This window comes from Acanthopagrus latus, chromosome 7, assembly GCF_904848185.1.
Source record: "Acanthopagrus latus isolate v.2019 chromosome 7, fAcaLat1.1, whole genome shotgun sequence".
NCBI classification, from domain to species: Eukaryota; Metazoa; Chordata; class Actinopteri; order Spariformes; family Sparidae; genus Acanthopagrus; species Acanthopagrus latus.
Window position 1 is genome coordinate 3717404 of NC_051045.1, and position 15330 is coordinate 3732733.

At 42.5% G+C, this 15330-nt stretch overlaps 2 protein-coding genes across 6 annotated transcripts; both read left to right on the forward strand.

The window, feature by feature from the left end:
- The first annotated feature begins 637 nt into the window (after positions 1–637).
- Positions 638–4223, forward strand: slc48a1a (solute carrier family 48 member 1a). The gene is made up of 3 exons (XM_037105276.1): positions 638–1083; positions 2559–2726; positions 2889–4223. The coding sequence occupies exons 1-3, from the start codon at positions 954–956 to the stop codon at positions 3023–3025; spliced, it is 435 nt and encodes a 144-aa protein (XP_036961171.1). The 5' UTR covers positions 638–953; the 3' UTR covers positions 3026–4223.
- A 96-nt stretch (positions 4224–4319) lies between these two features.
- LOC119023383 (solute carrier family 26 member 9-like) lies at positions 4320–14216 on the forward strand. 5 transcript variants are annotated; one of them, XM_037105271.1, is made up of 22 exons: positions 4320–4474; positions 4928–5067; positions 6311–6437; positions 6684–6823; positions 6992–7102; positions 7271–7446; positions 7529–7693; positions 7783–7935; positions 8024–8106; positions 8190–8337; positions 8422–8535; positions 8891–8968; positions 9058–9153; positions 9246–9352; positions 9467–9536; positions 9616–9708; positions 9789–9929; positions 10049–10300; positions 11201–11255; positions 12206–12342; positions 13855–13908; positions 14024–14216. In XM_037105271.1, the coding sequence occupies exons 3-22, from the start codon at positions 6313–6315 to the stop codon at positions 14033–14035; spliced, it is 2310 nt and encodes a 769-aa protein (XP_036961166.1). In that variant the 5' UTR covers positions 4320–4474; positions 4928–5067; positions 6311–6312; the 3' UTR covers positions 14036–14216. The 5 variants fall into 5 exon arrangements, with proteins under 5 accessions (XP_036961166.1, XP_036961169.1, XP_036961165.1 ...); XM_037105274.1 differs by having other exon boundaries at positions 6348–6437; XM_037105273.1 differs by lacking the exon at positions 4320–4474 and adding an exon at positions 4528–4542.
- The last annotated feature ends 1114 nt before the right edge of the window (positions 14217–15330 follow it).

Genomic DNA, 15330 nt, shown 5'->3' on the forward strand with positions numbered 1-15330 from the left:
TTACTAATAAAATGTTTAAGGTGAATGAGGTTGTTGAAGGGTTGTATTCAGACCACAGGACAACCACTTTTTTGCACAGTAATCTTTTAAAATTCTAGCATGATTACTTTTTGCACCCGTTTCTTCAGCTTGACCTTGTGAACTTTTTGCACCAGGGTTTCTAATGACTTACTTGTAATGCATCAAACTAAATTAAAAGCACAAATGCCTTTAGAATCAACCCCTTAATGTACCCCTTATATAACCCAGAAAAAATGTGCCTGAAGTCATCAAATTATGACATTTTGGGCATTTAAATCTGAACCTGCAGTTCCGCTCTGCGCCACTGGGGGCGCTGCGCTGGCCAGTCGGGGGTTTCCTCAGTACAAAGATATTTTATGTGCAGATGATAATTGACTTCAGGACAAATCGCTGAAAATCCACCCGAGAGATTCATTATTTTTCTACACAGTTACAACAAAAAAATGTGTATTTATAGTTTTGTTTTCCAGTGAGATACATGTAAAGACTGATAAAAGTGAAGACATGTAGTTTTTAACGGATATGTCGTGGCCTCCGCTGAAGACAAAGATCAGCGGTGGGAGAGTTATCGCCCTCCTCAACCACACACCATCTTTGCGGCGGACATCAGATAAACAGTCGGTATTTCGTAGCTGCCAGTTAGCTTGAAATCTCGGAGTTTGTGTGTCGTTTTAGGCACCAACACCGGCCGATATTCATCTATTTCTCAGGCTAACAGTTCCCACAGGTCGTCCAGACTGAAGGAGGGTGGGGGGGGGATTCATCTTGACGTTTTCCAGACGTTAGTATCGCGGATATTAGTTACATAATGTGGCGGTAAGCTGCTGCTAGCTTAACTCCAGCCTGTTTTTACCTGTTATCTCGTTCGTCTGTGACAAACATTTGGTCGGCAGGAGTTGTTGTTGTTGTTGTTGTTTTTTTTTAAATCAGCGATGGGAAACAACCGAGTCTACATTAGCATAGGGTATGCTACCTTTGGCACCCTGGTTGGACTGTCGGCTTTCCTCGTCTGGAATATTGCATACAAACAGCCATGGACGGCGGCCATGGGAGGCCTGTCAGGTATGTCAACACACCTTTAGCTTTTAACTGTCATGATAAATGTACCTGTGGTGGGTAGATTTGTCTCCCATCACGTGATTTTGGGGGGTGATTTAATGAGGCTAATCCCTGTACGAGGCCTGAAAAGTCAAACAGCACAAAACAATCATGGCCATCACAAGGTGTTTGTTCGGATCCACTTTCACTTTCGACGCTGAAATCTATTCAACACTTTTGTTTACTGTCAGTATTTGTTTGTATTCGGTCTCTAATGTAGGTCACATTTGTGCACATGACCAGATTTGAAGCTCATCCCCTCCCTCACCCTCACGTGAATGTAATGTACTCTGACACAAAGTCAATTTTTTAAAAAGAATTTCAGTCATTTTGGACATTTTATTGATTTATTTCATACTATCTGAACTTTATACAGTTCAAGAATCAGCTTGTCAGTGCTCTGAGGTTGACCATTCATCTAATAAACACCATAACCCGATCGATACCTGATTCCTGTAATCAATACTGATATTATGGAGTGAAACGTTGATATATTGTTTTATCAGAATGCACACACACGCTCAAATGTGGTCATCAAACACCTGTGACACAGATATGTATCTGTGACAGAGTAGTTTGACGATAAAGTTTTACATTATAAATGACATGAGTGCACAGAAACAACAAACTTCAGTCAGAATTAGATCCCAGCTTCTTATTCTACATAAATAGGTTTTCCTCTCAGTGATTGATTGGTCAGTATTGATGGATAATATTGGCCGATCAATATATCAGTCAGGCCCTAATGAAGACACTAAATAACTGCAAACTCACTTCTCTAGGTAGATGTAGTTTGCCATTTCTGTACTGCATTGGTTGACATATCCACCAGCACCACAGAGCTTCAGTAATTAGTTGATTTAGTGGTAAACTTTTGAATTTATTTACAACTATAATCAATCATCACAAGGAAAGGAAAACATTCTAATCCTTGGTTTTAAGCCTTTTTAAAGGTGAATGTTTTATCTTTTTGTCTTCAGACAAAACATAACATTTGAGGACATCATTTCAGGCTTTTGGATAAAAGTTAGCAACATTTTATGGACATATATAATCGTTTAATTGAGAAAATGATCAACACAATCAAGCTTTTTGTCACTGGCAGCCCTACATTACTGACGTATCTGTAATAATTTCTTATTACAGATACGTTTATTGGTGTCGCTGTAACTTGTAGAGTTAAAGCTGAGAAATAAAAACATCTAGTCGATTAACGGTGAAATAATCAGCAACAGCTTTTGTAATCGGTTCATGGTTGGCAAACATTTTGATAACCATCTAAATACTTTGAGGTTTTGTGGAGTTGTTCATGTGAAACAAACTATTTGAAGAAATCTCCTCAGGCGTTAGGAAACTGTGCCGGGGATATGATGCTCCAGTTATTTGGATAAAGCCTCTGTGATACACTGGATGAAAATGTGTGTGTTTGTCTCTGACAGGAGTGTTGGCGCTCTGGGCTCTTGTCACACACATCATGTACCTGCAGGACTTCTGGCGCACCTGGCTCAAAGGCCTCAAGTTCTTCATCTCGGTCGGCGTGTTCTTCTCGGTGTTGGCCGTCGTCGCCTTCATCACCTTCCTGACTCTCGCCATCACACAGAAGCAGTGTAATCATCTCTCTGCTGTTCATAGTTAATCAGGATTCATTTTCAGTATAATAGAGAATAAGACTCAAGCATGTATTATTAAAAGCTCATATCCTTTTTTTGACTCAGATGATTGATTTCCTGATGCATGTATTCATCACCCTGCTCTTTTCTGTCCCACAGCTCCCACTGACCCGAGGAGCCTCTACCTCTCCTGTGTGTGGAGCTTCCTGACTCTCAAATGGTCTTTTCTTCTGGCCTTATACTCGTACAGATACCGCCAGGAGTTCGCCGACATCAGCATCCTCAGCGACTTCTAAGTCAGTCTGCGTTTTCAAAGACTGCCGTGGACTTTGAGGGGTTTTAGGCTGCCAGCCGGAGCTGGTCAAAGAGCGTTTGTAACAAAGAGAAGGAAAAAGCAGACATGGCGAGATTAAAAAGTCATCTGACTTTTTAACCACATGGAGTTGCACTTGTTGCACTTGTTTAACAAGCTCTGTATTTGTATTGTAACCTGCTCTCCTACTTTTAAACCCACACATTATACTCCTCTGTAAGTAGTCATAAGTCTAAACCTCTGAGGACTGGAACTGCTTCTGAATGAATTGATCTGGGCTATTTATTAAGAGACGCACGCAGGTGGTTTTACATACGGATTTGAATCATGGGAGTGTTTTAATCTTAAAACAACTAACAAGGGAGAAGGAAACCCCCGACATAACAGGCTTTTAAGTTGTTTAAAATGAAAGTGAAAATACTCCCTAAACCTGCCAAACCTAAAACGCCGAGGTCGCTCTGCTCATGTGAGGCTGACGGTGTTTGTCGGAGCGCTTGAATGTTTGTACCAATGAGCTTTTCCATAGTTGCATCTCTGAACAGTTGCTTTCTTAGTGTCCACTCAGTCAAACCCTTAGTTCCCTTCAGTGTCAGTGAATGAATTAGAGAAATATTTTTATTAATTATTATTATTACTATTATTATTACTTTTAAATTCACACGCTTTAGTCCTTTTTTTTCTTTTTCACAAGAACTAAAGAAAAGGCATTCCTGTGGATTTTGTGCTTTTCATCTTGTGTCCACCAGGGGGCGACTTGCTTTTTTTTTTTGTTTTGTTTTTTTCCTGTCAAGAGTCCATTTGAAAAAATTCTGACATTCCTGTTAAGTGAGAACAACAAATGGATTTAATAAATAATTGCACTTTAGTCTTCGATATTGATGCCATTGTTTTGCACACAGATCCTGATACAATGGGGGGGGGAAACAAGAAAACAAAATCACGTTTTACACATTGTCATCTCTGTCTCACCCTTTTTAATGTTGAAATACACTATTTATATGTATCACTTCTTTTACAGGTAGTATGATTTGTGTAAGTCGGGTTTAAACTAGGCTGTTTGCTTGTGTGTACCTTTTTATCATGAAACTTCACATGTATTTTCTGTCGAGGAGAGAATGAATATGAGGATGCTACATGTATATAGAAACTGAACCCATTAAAGTTACATTTATTGTTAATTATGTCACGTTGTTCTCTCGCTCTGTCCTGCACAGACACAGATTCATGCATTAACAATATAAGGGATTATTTCTTTCAAGGCTGCAGGTTCTCAAAATGTTTCAAGCTTTTTTTTTTTTTTTTTTTTTGATTCCAAGCTCCACCCAGGAAGTGTGCGGGAGTCTTTAGCGGCATAACTTGATAAGTAATCAAACAAGTGGTCATACACACATCTGAGCCAAATGCCTGCAGACGTTGTGCGTCAACAGTAAAGGTACAGTGCTGTGTTTTTTTCTTTCAGACTTTTTACATGAAACTGTACAGAATGAGCTTGATCTCAAGGTCAGTTAATCACTTGCTGCTATTTTGATTCGTTCATCAGTGACATTAGAGGACAAATCTGTAAGAAAGTGTTTCAGACATGAATCAGAGAAAGTTTGCTAAATGCACATTGTTTACAGAGTGATGAAAATAATTATTCTTACCTTGAATCTTTTTTAAATGGTGCTGAATCTCTTTGCTACTCCATCTTTAAATTAAGTAATTCTTGATCTTTTATCCTCCTGATTAAAGTCTCAAACATTTTACCTCTCGTGAATTACACTTCAAAGCTAGTCGTTCCCAGACATTTCATCGAAACCCTAGTTTGATCATTTGTTTGCCCTTAATAGTAAAATGTCCTCGCTGCAAATATTGTATCTGTAATACATTAACTTTCTTATAAAAGATGGACTTGAGAAGTCTCGTCTGCAGCGGGAGGACTGTACGACCCACAGAGTGAACTTGAGCGTGTGCTCATATTTACCTGGTGTTGAGCAAATATTTCAGCAGTCCTGCAACCTGTTGGCTGATTCTTCACCCTTCAAGGTTAGATTAGGACCCTGCACTCCAAATGGGTCACGTACCGGTAAAAGTAAGACGACAGCAGCGTGATCCTGAAGATGAACTGAACCATGTATGTCACATGAAGCTCACACCAGTGGGACCAGGTTTTAACTCTCAGATCTATCTGATGTCGAATACGTGCAAACAAAGTCAGTGCTGATGTCGTTCCATCACATTTACTCAGATACTCTACTTTAGTATATATTGTACAATTAGCTGACAGCTGTTATTATTTAACAGCTTAATTTTGGATACAAAACATATCAAAAGGTTATAAACTACATTGTTTTGTCAAAAACTAGATAATACATCTGGAGGAAGAGTCAATTGGATGGTTCCAACTTCACAGCTGGATTTGCAGCATTTCATTTAAATTATTTAACGATAATAATGATATTAATAACTGAATGATTGCAGTAAATGTTGGATAATTTCAAGGTTTGTTCTCTTGATTACCCCCCAAAAACTAATTACGTTTATGAATTATTTCAAGAATAAGGACCAGTTGAATAATTGACAGAAAGATTCAAAATATAATTCAAAATAATAAAAAAAATTGTGCATTTACATTAATGTGTTAGTGATAATAATCTCAAAGATATGTCAGTATATGATTAATAGTTACAGTTATGCTACAGGGATACTTTTCTGTTAGAGCTTGACTGATACCTGATGTTTTGGGCCGCTGATGCTTGAAAAATTAAGATACAGACATGAATTGGCCGACGGGCACATTTCTGTGAAATGATCCAGAAATGTTGTTATCAAACACTAACACACTTATCAAACAGGAATACAAAACACATTTTATTGCCTAAAGCGAAACAGTAAAATTCACTGTGAATTCAATCATTATTATTTACTCCAACAATCTTTTTCTGCATCATATGATGGGACGACGTATACGATGATTCCAATACACCTGTGAGAGTCCAGGATTGGTGGATAATAACAGCCAACTCATGTATTTGTTCACCCTCAAGTACTTAATTTTTGTGATGATACTTAATGTTAATCAACGTTTTAAATGCAGAGCCTTTACTTGTAACAGAGTATTGTTACATCTGAACACGACTCATTCCGCTTCTTTCACATTTCTATTCTGATTAAATAAAGTGATATTGATTTTTTTTTAACTTAAACTGCTTCGATATGTTGTTCATGTCCATTAGATGCACCTTGAGGTCATGGTGTTAAAAATGTGTTATGTGTCAATATGCTGTAGCCATGCAACCAGACCGCCCGCGTTATGTGATTGACAGGCCGGCTTACAACCTCCCAGACTTCGACAAAGAGTTTGACAAGAAGAGTCGACAATTCCCCGTTGGAGAGAAGGTGAAGAAACTCTTCAGGTACAGAACTGCAATCTCTTCCGCTCAGTCAATATGAACCCACATGTCTTCCCCATCACACACACACACACACACACACACACACTCCGCCTCTTACAAGCCCTCGTGCTGCGATCAAACGGAGGAGAGCTCTGTAGCTACGGCTTCATATGAGGTTTTGGAATATGTATTGTGGACTTTTTTCAGAGCAACAACCAGAAAAACCTGAGCTCTTCAAAAGGAGTTTCTCTTGTTTGTTTCCGTCAGATGCTCCGCGACGAGACTGAGGGCCCTGTTGTTCAGACATCTGCCTGCGCTCGGCTGGCTCCCCAAGTATAAAGCGAAAGAGAACCTGCTGTGTGATGTCATCAGCGGGGTCAGCGCCGGTACCATCCAGGTCCCTCAGGGTCGGTCACCGCTCCTCCTCTCTCTGCTCTGATGCCTCTTCATAACACACTCTGACTCGTGGTGGTTACTGCAGTGTTGGCTCCAGTGCACAACTTATTTTATTTTTTTTCCTATATGTTACATGATTTATGTGACAAGTTTAAAAAAAGGTGTCTGTTCTTTCCCAGGCATGGCATTTGCCCTCCTGGCGAGCCTCCCTCCTGTCAACGGTCTCTATTCCTCATTCTTCCCCCTCATCCCGTATTTCTTCATGGGCACTGCTCACCAGATGGTCCCGGGTAAATCAGAGTGATTTATCTGCAGCGATTTCATGTGACGACAGTGATAAGTTGCCAGAGCTGCACGGTGCAGATCAGCTGCGCTCAGCCTCCGACTCTGCCCTGTTTGCAGAATTGCATTGAAAATAGATGCTTTTTTTAAATTTTTTTTTTTTTTTAAATGTCCAGGTACGTTTGCTGTCCTCAGCATCATGGTGGGAATTGTGTGTCTGAGGCTCGCCCCAGAGTCGGACTTCAGTCACTTCAATCAAACTCTAAATGCTACAGTCGTGGACACGGACCAGATGAATAACGTCCGCCTGGGAATATCTGGAACCCTGGCCTGTCTCACCGCCATCATACAGGTACTCCTGGTGCAGCAGGATCAGTGTCTTTGACAGAAAAGTGACGTACAGTTTCATCTAAATGTAACATACTCCTGCGTAGATCGGCCTCGGCTTCATGCAGTTCGGGTTCGTTGCCATCTATCTGTCCGAATCCTTCGTCAGAGGCTTCATGACTGCTGCAGGCCTGCAGATCCTCATCTCGGTGCTCAAGTACATCTTCGGCATCAGTGTGCCGCCTTACAGCGGTCCGCTGGCTGTTATATATGTAAGTCGCTCTTTCGTATCAAAATCGAGGAACATCGAAACACTTTGATGGTCTGATCTGCCAATAAAATCGTATTGTTTTTGTCACAGACTCTGGTAGATATCATACGAGGCCTCCCCGACACCAACGTAGCGTCATTAGTATTCGCTCTAGTCAGCAGTTTAGTCCTGATCGTGGTGAAGGAGCTGGGTGCACGCTACCGCCACAAGCTGCCCTTCCCTGTGCCAATGGAGATCATTATTGTAAGTAATTCAGCACAAAAGTTCACTCTTTGCCTGGATTTTGGAGGTTGAAAGTGATGATTGGTGCCCGTTCCTGTCCTCTCTGCAGGTGGTGGTGGCCACGGCCATCTCAGGCCCTCTGCACCTTCCTGAGATCTATCACATGGACATAGTGGGAGAAATTCCTTTGGGGTAAAAGAAAAGCATCAAAACTACTTGTGCATCTTATTCTTTTACTCTCCAGTTTAGTTTTATTTCTTGGCAATCTTCTCCAGATTCCCCACACCGATCCTGCCCACAGTGAGTCAGTGGGAGGACATGCTGAGCACCGCTTTCTCCCTGGCGATCGTTGGATATGTCATCAACCTGGCTATGGGCAGGACGCTGGCCGCCAAGCACGGCTACGACGTGGATCCAAACCAGGTAGAGGAACTGCATATCTTCCGTTACTTAGAAGATTTGTATTTAATTTGGTTGTATTAAAACCAAATGCACGTTCTCGTTCAGGAAATGTTGGCTCTCGGCTGCAGCAACTTCCTCGGCTCCTTCTTTAAGATCCACGTGATCTGCTGCGCCCTGTCTGTGACGCTGGCTGTCGACAGCGCTGGTGGAACTTCACAGGTGGGGAGAGAACTGTAATCAAGTACAGGACTACTAGGAAAACAGTTGCTGTGTCTCAATTCAGGGTCTGCGTCCTTCAGAGGCCACATTTGAAGGCCAATTACCTCACAATGCAGCACAAAGGCAATTCGAAGGCTCCTCTAAATGTAGCCCACAAACGCTTCTTCATTTTGGAGGATGCACCGCTACTATCCTTTGTGGCCTCACACATCCCAAGATTCAAGGTTAACAAGGTCTCTCTGAAGGACTCTGCTTCGAAGACTGCAAAGGCCGGGTCCTTCGAAGGATGCAGACCCTGAATTGAGACACAGCAAATATCCCAGACTTGCTAACTTCTGTCGCTGCCTTCTCGTAGTTCGCCAGTTTGTGTGTGATGCTGGTCGTGATGGTCACCATGCTTGCCCTGGGAGCCTACCTGAAGCCACTTCCAAAAGTAGGCAGACAGAAGAGTGTGATACTTAAAAAAAATAGACAAAACATTTAAACGCAGGTAAGACAGATCTAATCTTGGTTTCTCCTCAGTCGGTGCTCGGAGCCTTGATCGCGGTGAACCTGAAGAACACGCTCCTGCAGCTCTCCGACCCTTATTACTTGTGGAAAAAGAGCAAATTGGACTGCGTGAGTTGAAAAGCCTGGCATGCAATATTGTGCTGTCTTTTTTTTTTCCCCTCCCATATTTTTATCTTATTCCGTCGTTCTCTCTCCTCCAGTGTGTGTGGGTTGTGTCGTTCTTGGCCACCTTCTTTCTCAGCTTGCCTTATGGAGTTGCTATTGGAGTGGGCTCATCCATCCTGGTGGTGATATTCAAGACGCAGTTGTGAGCACAGTCCGCTCTGCAATACGCTCTCTCATTTTTTTTTTTTTTTTTTGCCATAAGACGACACATCAGAGTGTTAACTGTGTGTGTGTGTGGTTTTTTTTTTTTTCGCAGTCGTAATGGTTCGTCTGTGGTTCAGATTATGGATACAGATATCTACAAGAACCCGAAGGTGTACAGTAAGGTATGAAAAGTACATATTTGTGTGCATTTTTGTCGTCACACATCATATAAGGGTATTTCTTTTTCTAATACCTCCACAGGTCACGTCAATAACAGGTGTGAAGATAGTGAACTACTGCTCGCCGCTCTATTTTGCAAATGCTGAAATCTTTCGGCAGAGGGTCATCAGAAAGGTACAGTGACAAGAATGACCTCTTGGCGTGTGTGTTTGTGTGACGTATGGGTGTTTATATAGTTACGTGTTTGTGTCTAGACCGGTCTGGACCCGGGCAAGCTTATCCTGGCCAGGCGGAAGTTCTTAGAAAAGGAACAGAAGGAAAAGGCGAAAGAGGAGAGGAAGGACAAAGAGACGAGAAGGAGGAAACCAAGCTCTCTGGTGACCATGAAGTCGCAGGTGGGATCAGATATTTGACGCATGACGCACATGTTTTACTGAGTGCCATGAATATTTCCCACTCAGTTATCTGAAAATAAAACCCGTGACCTTTCTCTACATATTCCCTCTGAATCTAGACCATATCTCAGCTTGAACTGCAGAATGACTTTGACATGAACGACGGCAGCGCCAGCAAACCCGAGCCTCCCACCAGCTATGTCAACTTCCACTGTAGTGACATTGAGCCGGGCGAGCAGGCGCCTGACCGAGAGCCACCCAGTCCCACCGCCGTCACGCTGGAGTCCCAGCCCGTGCCCTTCCACACCCTCATCCTCGACCTGGCAGGAGTCTGCTTCGTAGACCTGATGGGCATCAAAGTGTTGACAAAGGTTACAAGCTTGTTTACACTACCACCTGAAAAGTCTCATATTTTTGTGCGTGTTTAAAAATAAGGTTCCGATCACAGAATGTGAATTAATTGAATAAAACACCACCAAATACAATAACAACAATAAAGATGATGATGATAAACAACATTTTGAGGCTATAATAACCTGATTATTTTGAGTATTAGGGGAATCATGTTATAACTTTAAAGGATAAGTTCACCCAAAAATGAGTGTTCAGTCACTTGCACCTCGTTGGGTGCACAGGCTCGACCTTGGGCCATAAATAACGTCTTTTCAAATCAGTTTGGGATCTTATGGACTATAAAACCTTCCATCAGCGAGGATATATGACTGAATTTTCAATTTTGGGAGAACTTATGTAATGATACACATTTAATGTTGTAATGCGGCATCACAGGCATTATACCAGCCCGGCTATACTTCCTTAAATTAAACATCTCATTATAAAAACTCTTGTGGGGCTGTTATACGTAACTATACTTGCTTTAAGATTACATGAAACTTTTGTATTTCACATGTCAGTTAACCAGCTAACAGTTAGCCGTAACTCATGTCCAAGATTACTGACACAAGCATAAACAGTGGATAGTTCAACATTTCAATTTGTATTATATTAAAATGTTCACAGAAACAGACGGTTTAAGTGCAGGAGAAACGTCTTAAGTTAATAAGTTAAGCAGCCAGCACAGACGGCCTCTCCACAGTCAAAGAACCCCTGATGTCTCCTGCACAGATGTTATTTTGAGCCTTTTTGTGACAAAATGTCCTTACTGAACCTCAATATGAGAGAAAATGCAATATTGTGGGTGTGTTGGTGTAAACTCCTGGTCATTCCTACATGTCTGTCAACAGTCGTCTTCTCTTTATCTCCCCACACAGATGAACTCAAGCTACGCGACGCTGGGCATCAAACTATATCTGGCTAACGTTCAAGGTAACGTCCTAAATGACTTAAGTGCATTTCACACTCGCTGGCTAGACCGAACAGTCGGCATGGCAACAGGAGCCCGGTCATCCATTCAACATTACGTCCGTAAATGTCTGTGAAGGACACCTGTGAGAGACGGAGTAGAAACCACAAGCCAACGATTAGACGTCTAAACACTTGAGAGTGAAGAAGCGAAACAGTGAGGTGAAGAGATGATCCACAGGGATAATTAAAAACCAGAAACTACAGGCAGAAATCATTTTTAATGCTGTGGTCCGTTTTGAAATTTTGGCCTGTTTTGCTTCCATGAATGTGTCTTTCAGACTTCAGTGGAAGTTTTGTTGCAAATATCTAATTAGATAATGCATGATTAGCATTTTTATAAAAGCTTTTGATACCAAAGATAATCGTCCACTAAACTTAACCACTCATAGCCTGATTTACATAACATATTATTCCTGAAAACATGAAACACAAGAGCTTTTCAAAATTCCCTCCGTAAAGCATTTGAACAAAAATGTATATCCAGTGTTTCTGTTCTGGAAATGTATACCTATTGCCTATTATTTGTAGACTTTCTAGAACACAATCCTACAAAAACAGAAACAAGGAATGGGAACACCGGCTTACTTCAGGCACACTTGCACAGAGCCAAGGATGTTGTTAAAAAGGCTTTTTTTTAAAGGGCGCATCAGACTAAAAGAATCCCGAAGGGGGAAACTGCTGGCCGGTTTCTAACCACACTGGGTCTTCTCCCGGGGCGTGTCTGGAGAAAACAGTCGTCTCAATGTAATTAATCAACTGGGAAAGTTTCACTTGTGGTGTCTCGACTCGTTGTGAAGAGTTCTCTCCTCAGCAGATAGTACAGCAATTTTATTTCTCTTGAAATGCCACATGAACATGGATCTCTGGCGTCACAGCGTTCAGGTCCTCGTGTGATATTTGTCTTCCTGCAGCCCAGGTGTACGAGGAGCTGGAGGCCGGAGGAGCTTTTGATGAAGGCAACATTGACCGCTGTAATCTCTTCCTCTCCGTCCACGATGCCATTCTGTTTGCTCAGCAGACCACCGCGGAGAGGCGAGTCTCTCTAAAGGTAGGCCTAACCCTAACCCCCCCCACACCACCGGGGGTATAAAATAACCTTATCATACAAATCCATCTCATAACATCACACACAAACTCCTGCTGTTCAAAGGTTCTCAGGTCAGGGACACAGGGAGGGATTAAGAGGGGAAGAAAAGTGAGATTTATGCTCTCGGTAACAAATTCCTCATTGAGCGCAGCTTTTGTCACCTTATCTGGTTCAACAAGGGCAAACAGAAATATCACAAAGGTTTGTGTGACACATTAAATGGCACAACAAACACAGTTGTGAGTTACACCAAGGTCACGCTGGGTGTTCTTACCATGTGCCTGATTTTGTCTTCCCTGAAAAAGCATAAGCAACTTTTTGAGCACCTGACAGGACAGATATCGTCTTCTGCAGGTTTAATGTGGACAAAAAATTGTTGACCATCTTTAATCCTCAATTCATCATCAGTCTCAAATGACCTTTTTGGGTCGCCACAAATGCCACTGGAGATGACCCAACCTGTCAAAAATTCCATGATTGGAGAATGTCCGGAGGCTTCTTTTGAAATATCCACCCGTGTTTTACAAAGTTGAAACGCAGTCTTGAACTGCGGTGCCTGGCTTCTCGCCTTGAACTCCACCATCATCCCGTCTGCCTCATGATATGACAGTCAGGTCACGCAGACGTAATGAGAACGTGATACGACAGGTCTTGTAGAAATATCAATAGGGTACGGAGCCTGAGAAACACACGAACGTCACTGGTGACATCTCATCCTGACAACTAAAATAAAGCTGCTGTTTTCAAACTGGTGGATGCTCAGAATGTGGATTTGAAGAGCTCGGTTGTAAATAATGACGTAGCAGTCGCATTGTGCGGTATTTTATTTGATTGTCCACATCCTTCTGGACTGATTGCAGTGGATTCAGATCACCTGTGCGCAGGGTTGTGGCGACTGACTCCTAATTAATGTGTGAGAGCATCTTGAGGCGTTCTCCCTCTTAGCCAATCAGAGTGCGACAACACCCTTTTGTGAAGTCTTAAGAGAGGCGAGGAGGAAAAACACCCAGTCCAGTCTGATTCTGTCCTTCACACGAACCTCAGCTCTGTTCAGGCCCGGCTGTAATTTCTTTGCTGCCCTTGTTCTGGATGTTGCGTGCATTATGCAGCCCAGTTCAGTGACCATCAAAAGTCAACCTTCAACCATCCCGCCTGCGTCAGGGCCGAGCTTTTGTGTCAAGAGTTTTGAGTATTTCAGCAGCCTGGCGCCTGGTTTTCTTATGTTGGCCGTCTTAACTGAACACCGTGATATCCAGGCCGCTCTGTATTTGAAGTATTAGTGCCCGTCGGCATTCCCCTATACATCCTTTTGTTTATATTTGCTTCTCTCCTTTGTGATAAATTACTTCAGCTGAATCTTGCCTCTATCATCCACATTTCTTTATTCTGCTACCGCCGTCTTTATTGCAGAGGGAGAGAAGTCCTGTTAGCGTTCGCCTGTTTAAATATGTGCATTCACTTTGTTGGCTGCAGGCAGAGAAAGCAAGACAGGAGCTCGCCTTTAACATTAATGAGGATCTGGAGCAGGTATGCACCGGTTCGCCAACACCAACTGAGACAGAATGACAATTACTTCTTACTACTTCTTTTGGTAACATTTTAGCACATCATTCCGTATCTAAGAGCAGTTTTGCTTTCACAGGAGATGTTCTGAGGGCTGATTGCTGCGGTGAAGATGAGCCGAAGGAAACACATCGAAGATCCTGACAACACTCTTCAAAGTCGCTGTAATTTATGGAAATGTGTTGCTGCCAAATCATATCATGTACTTGATCTTGTGTCTTTTTTTTTTTTTCCCTGACTGTCAATTATCTAAATAAAAATGTTTTACTCTACGACCGGGCACAGTAATCAGTACCCGACTCCGCTGACAGAAGGGTTGGTACATACCAGCACGAGAGAGACGCCCAATAACAAGCGAGCAGATAATGAGGAGGAAGTCTGAGGCTCAGTTTTTTTTTGGGTTTTTTTTGCCTCGGCAACCCCTCAGCAACCGTGGAGTGAACCTGCTGACTGCGCAGTCGTACAGAAGTGGTCTTGTAATTAACTGCGAGCAGTGCACGGGCCACAGCTGCGAGGTAAAGCCAGCTGAGCAGTCTGGCTGAGCCCCCAACGGAGGCAAGACGCTGAGAGGGGCTCGACCCAAAATGGAAGGAGATACACGGCATTCATCAGCAGTTTCGTGATATCGTTGTTTCGCAACATTTTTTGAAGATTCAACAACCAGAATAACACTTTTTTTTTTTTTTTTTTTAAATTGAGGCAGGTTGCACCAGCAGAGTGGCTGTAACAAAGACAAATATGTAGGCCAACTAACTTGTGTTTGGGTAGCAGGTGCTCGTAGTGCCTGCGGTGTCTCGCCTAGCAGCAGGCTGACAGCGGTGTTGGTATGCGTGTGATGCATGAATGGATTTATGAAGCTATTAAGAAATCATCCTAAGGTATTCTGGCACACATCTGCTCCTCTGCTCTCCTTCATCTCTGCAGCAAATTGGCACCACAAGTGATTACAAGGTTTCTATGGCCATCAGCTTTAATTTGGAGCTCTGGGAAAGTCTCTCATCACTTAATGGTGTGTGTGTGTGTGTGTGTGTGTGTGTGTTCAATTTCATCACCTGCAGCTCATCCCCTCCTCCTCCCTCTTTTCTTCTCTCCCTCCATTGTTTGCAGACCATCTGTAGAAGCCCTGTGTTTGGGCCTGATTTAATTATTCTGAATTAGGAAAATATTCAGATCAGAAAGAATGAGCCTGACCATCGTTTGTCACATGGTTTACGAGCCGTCGTGCCCCTCTGTCCCGCCTTCCTTATCGACCGCCTTTTCACATATTGCGCCCTAATTATAAACATAAGCCATGTGCAGACTACAACACACTAATTCTGAGCAGGTGGTGAGTATTTTATGTGTTTTTTTTAGAGTTTTATACTGTGCGTTCCTTCGTCTTCACCA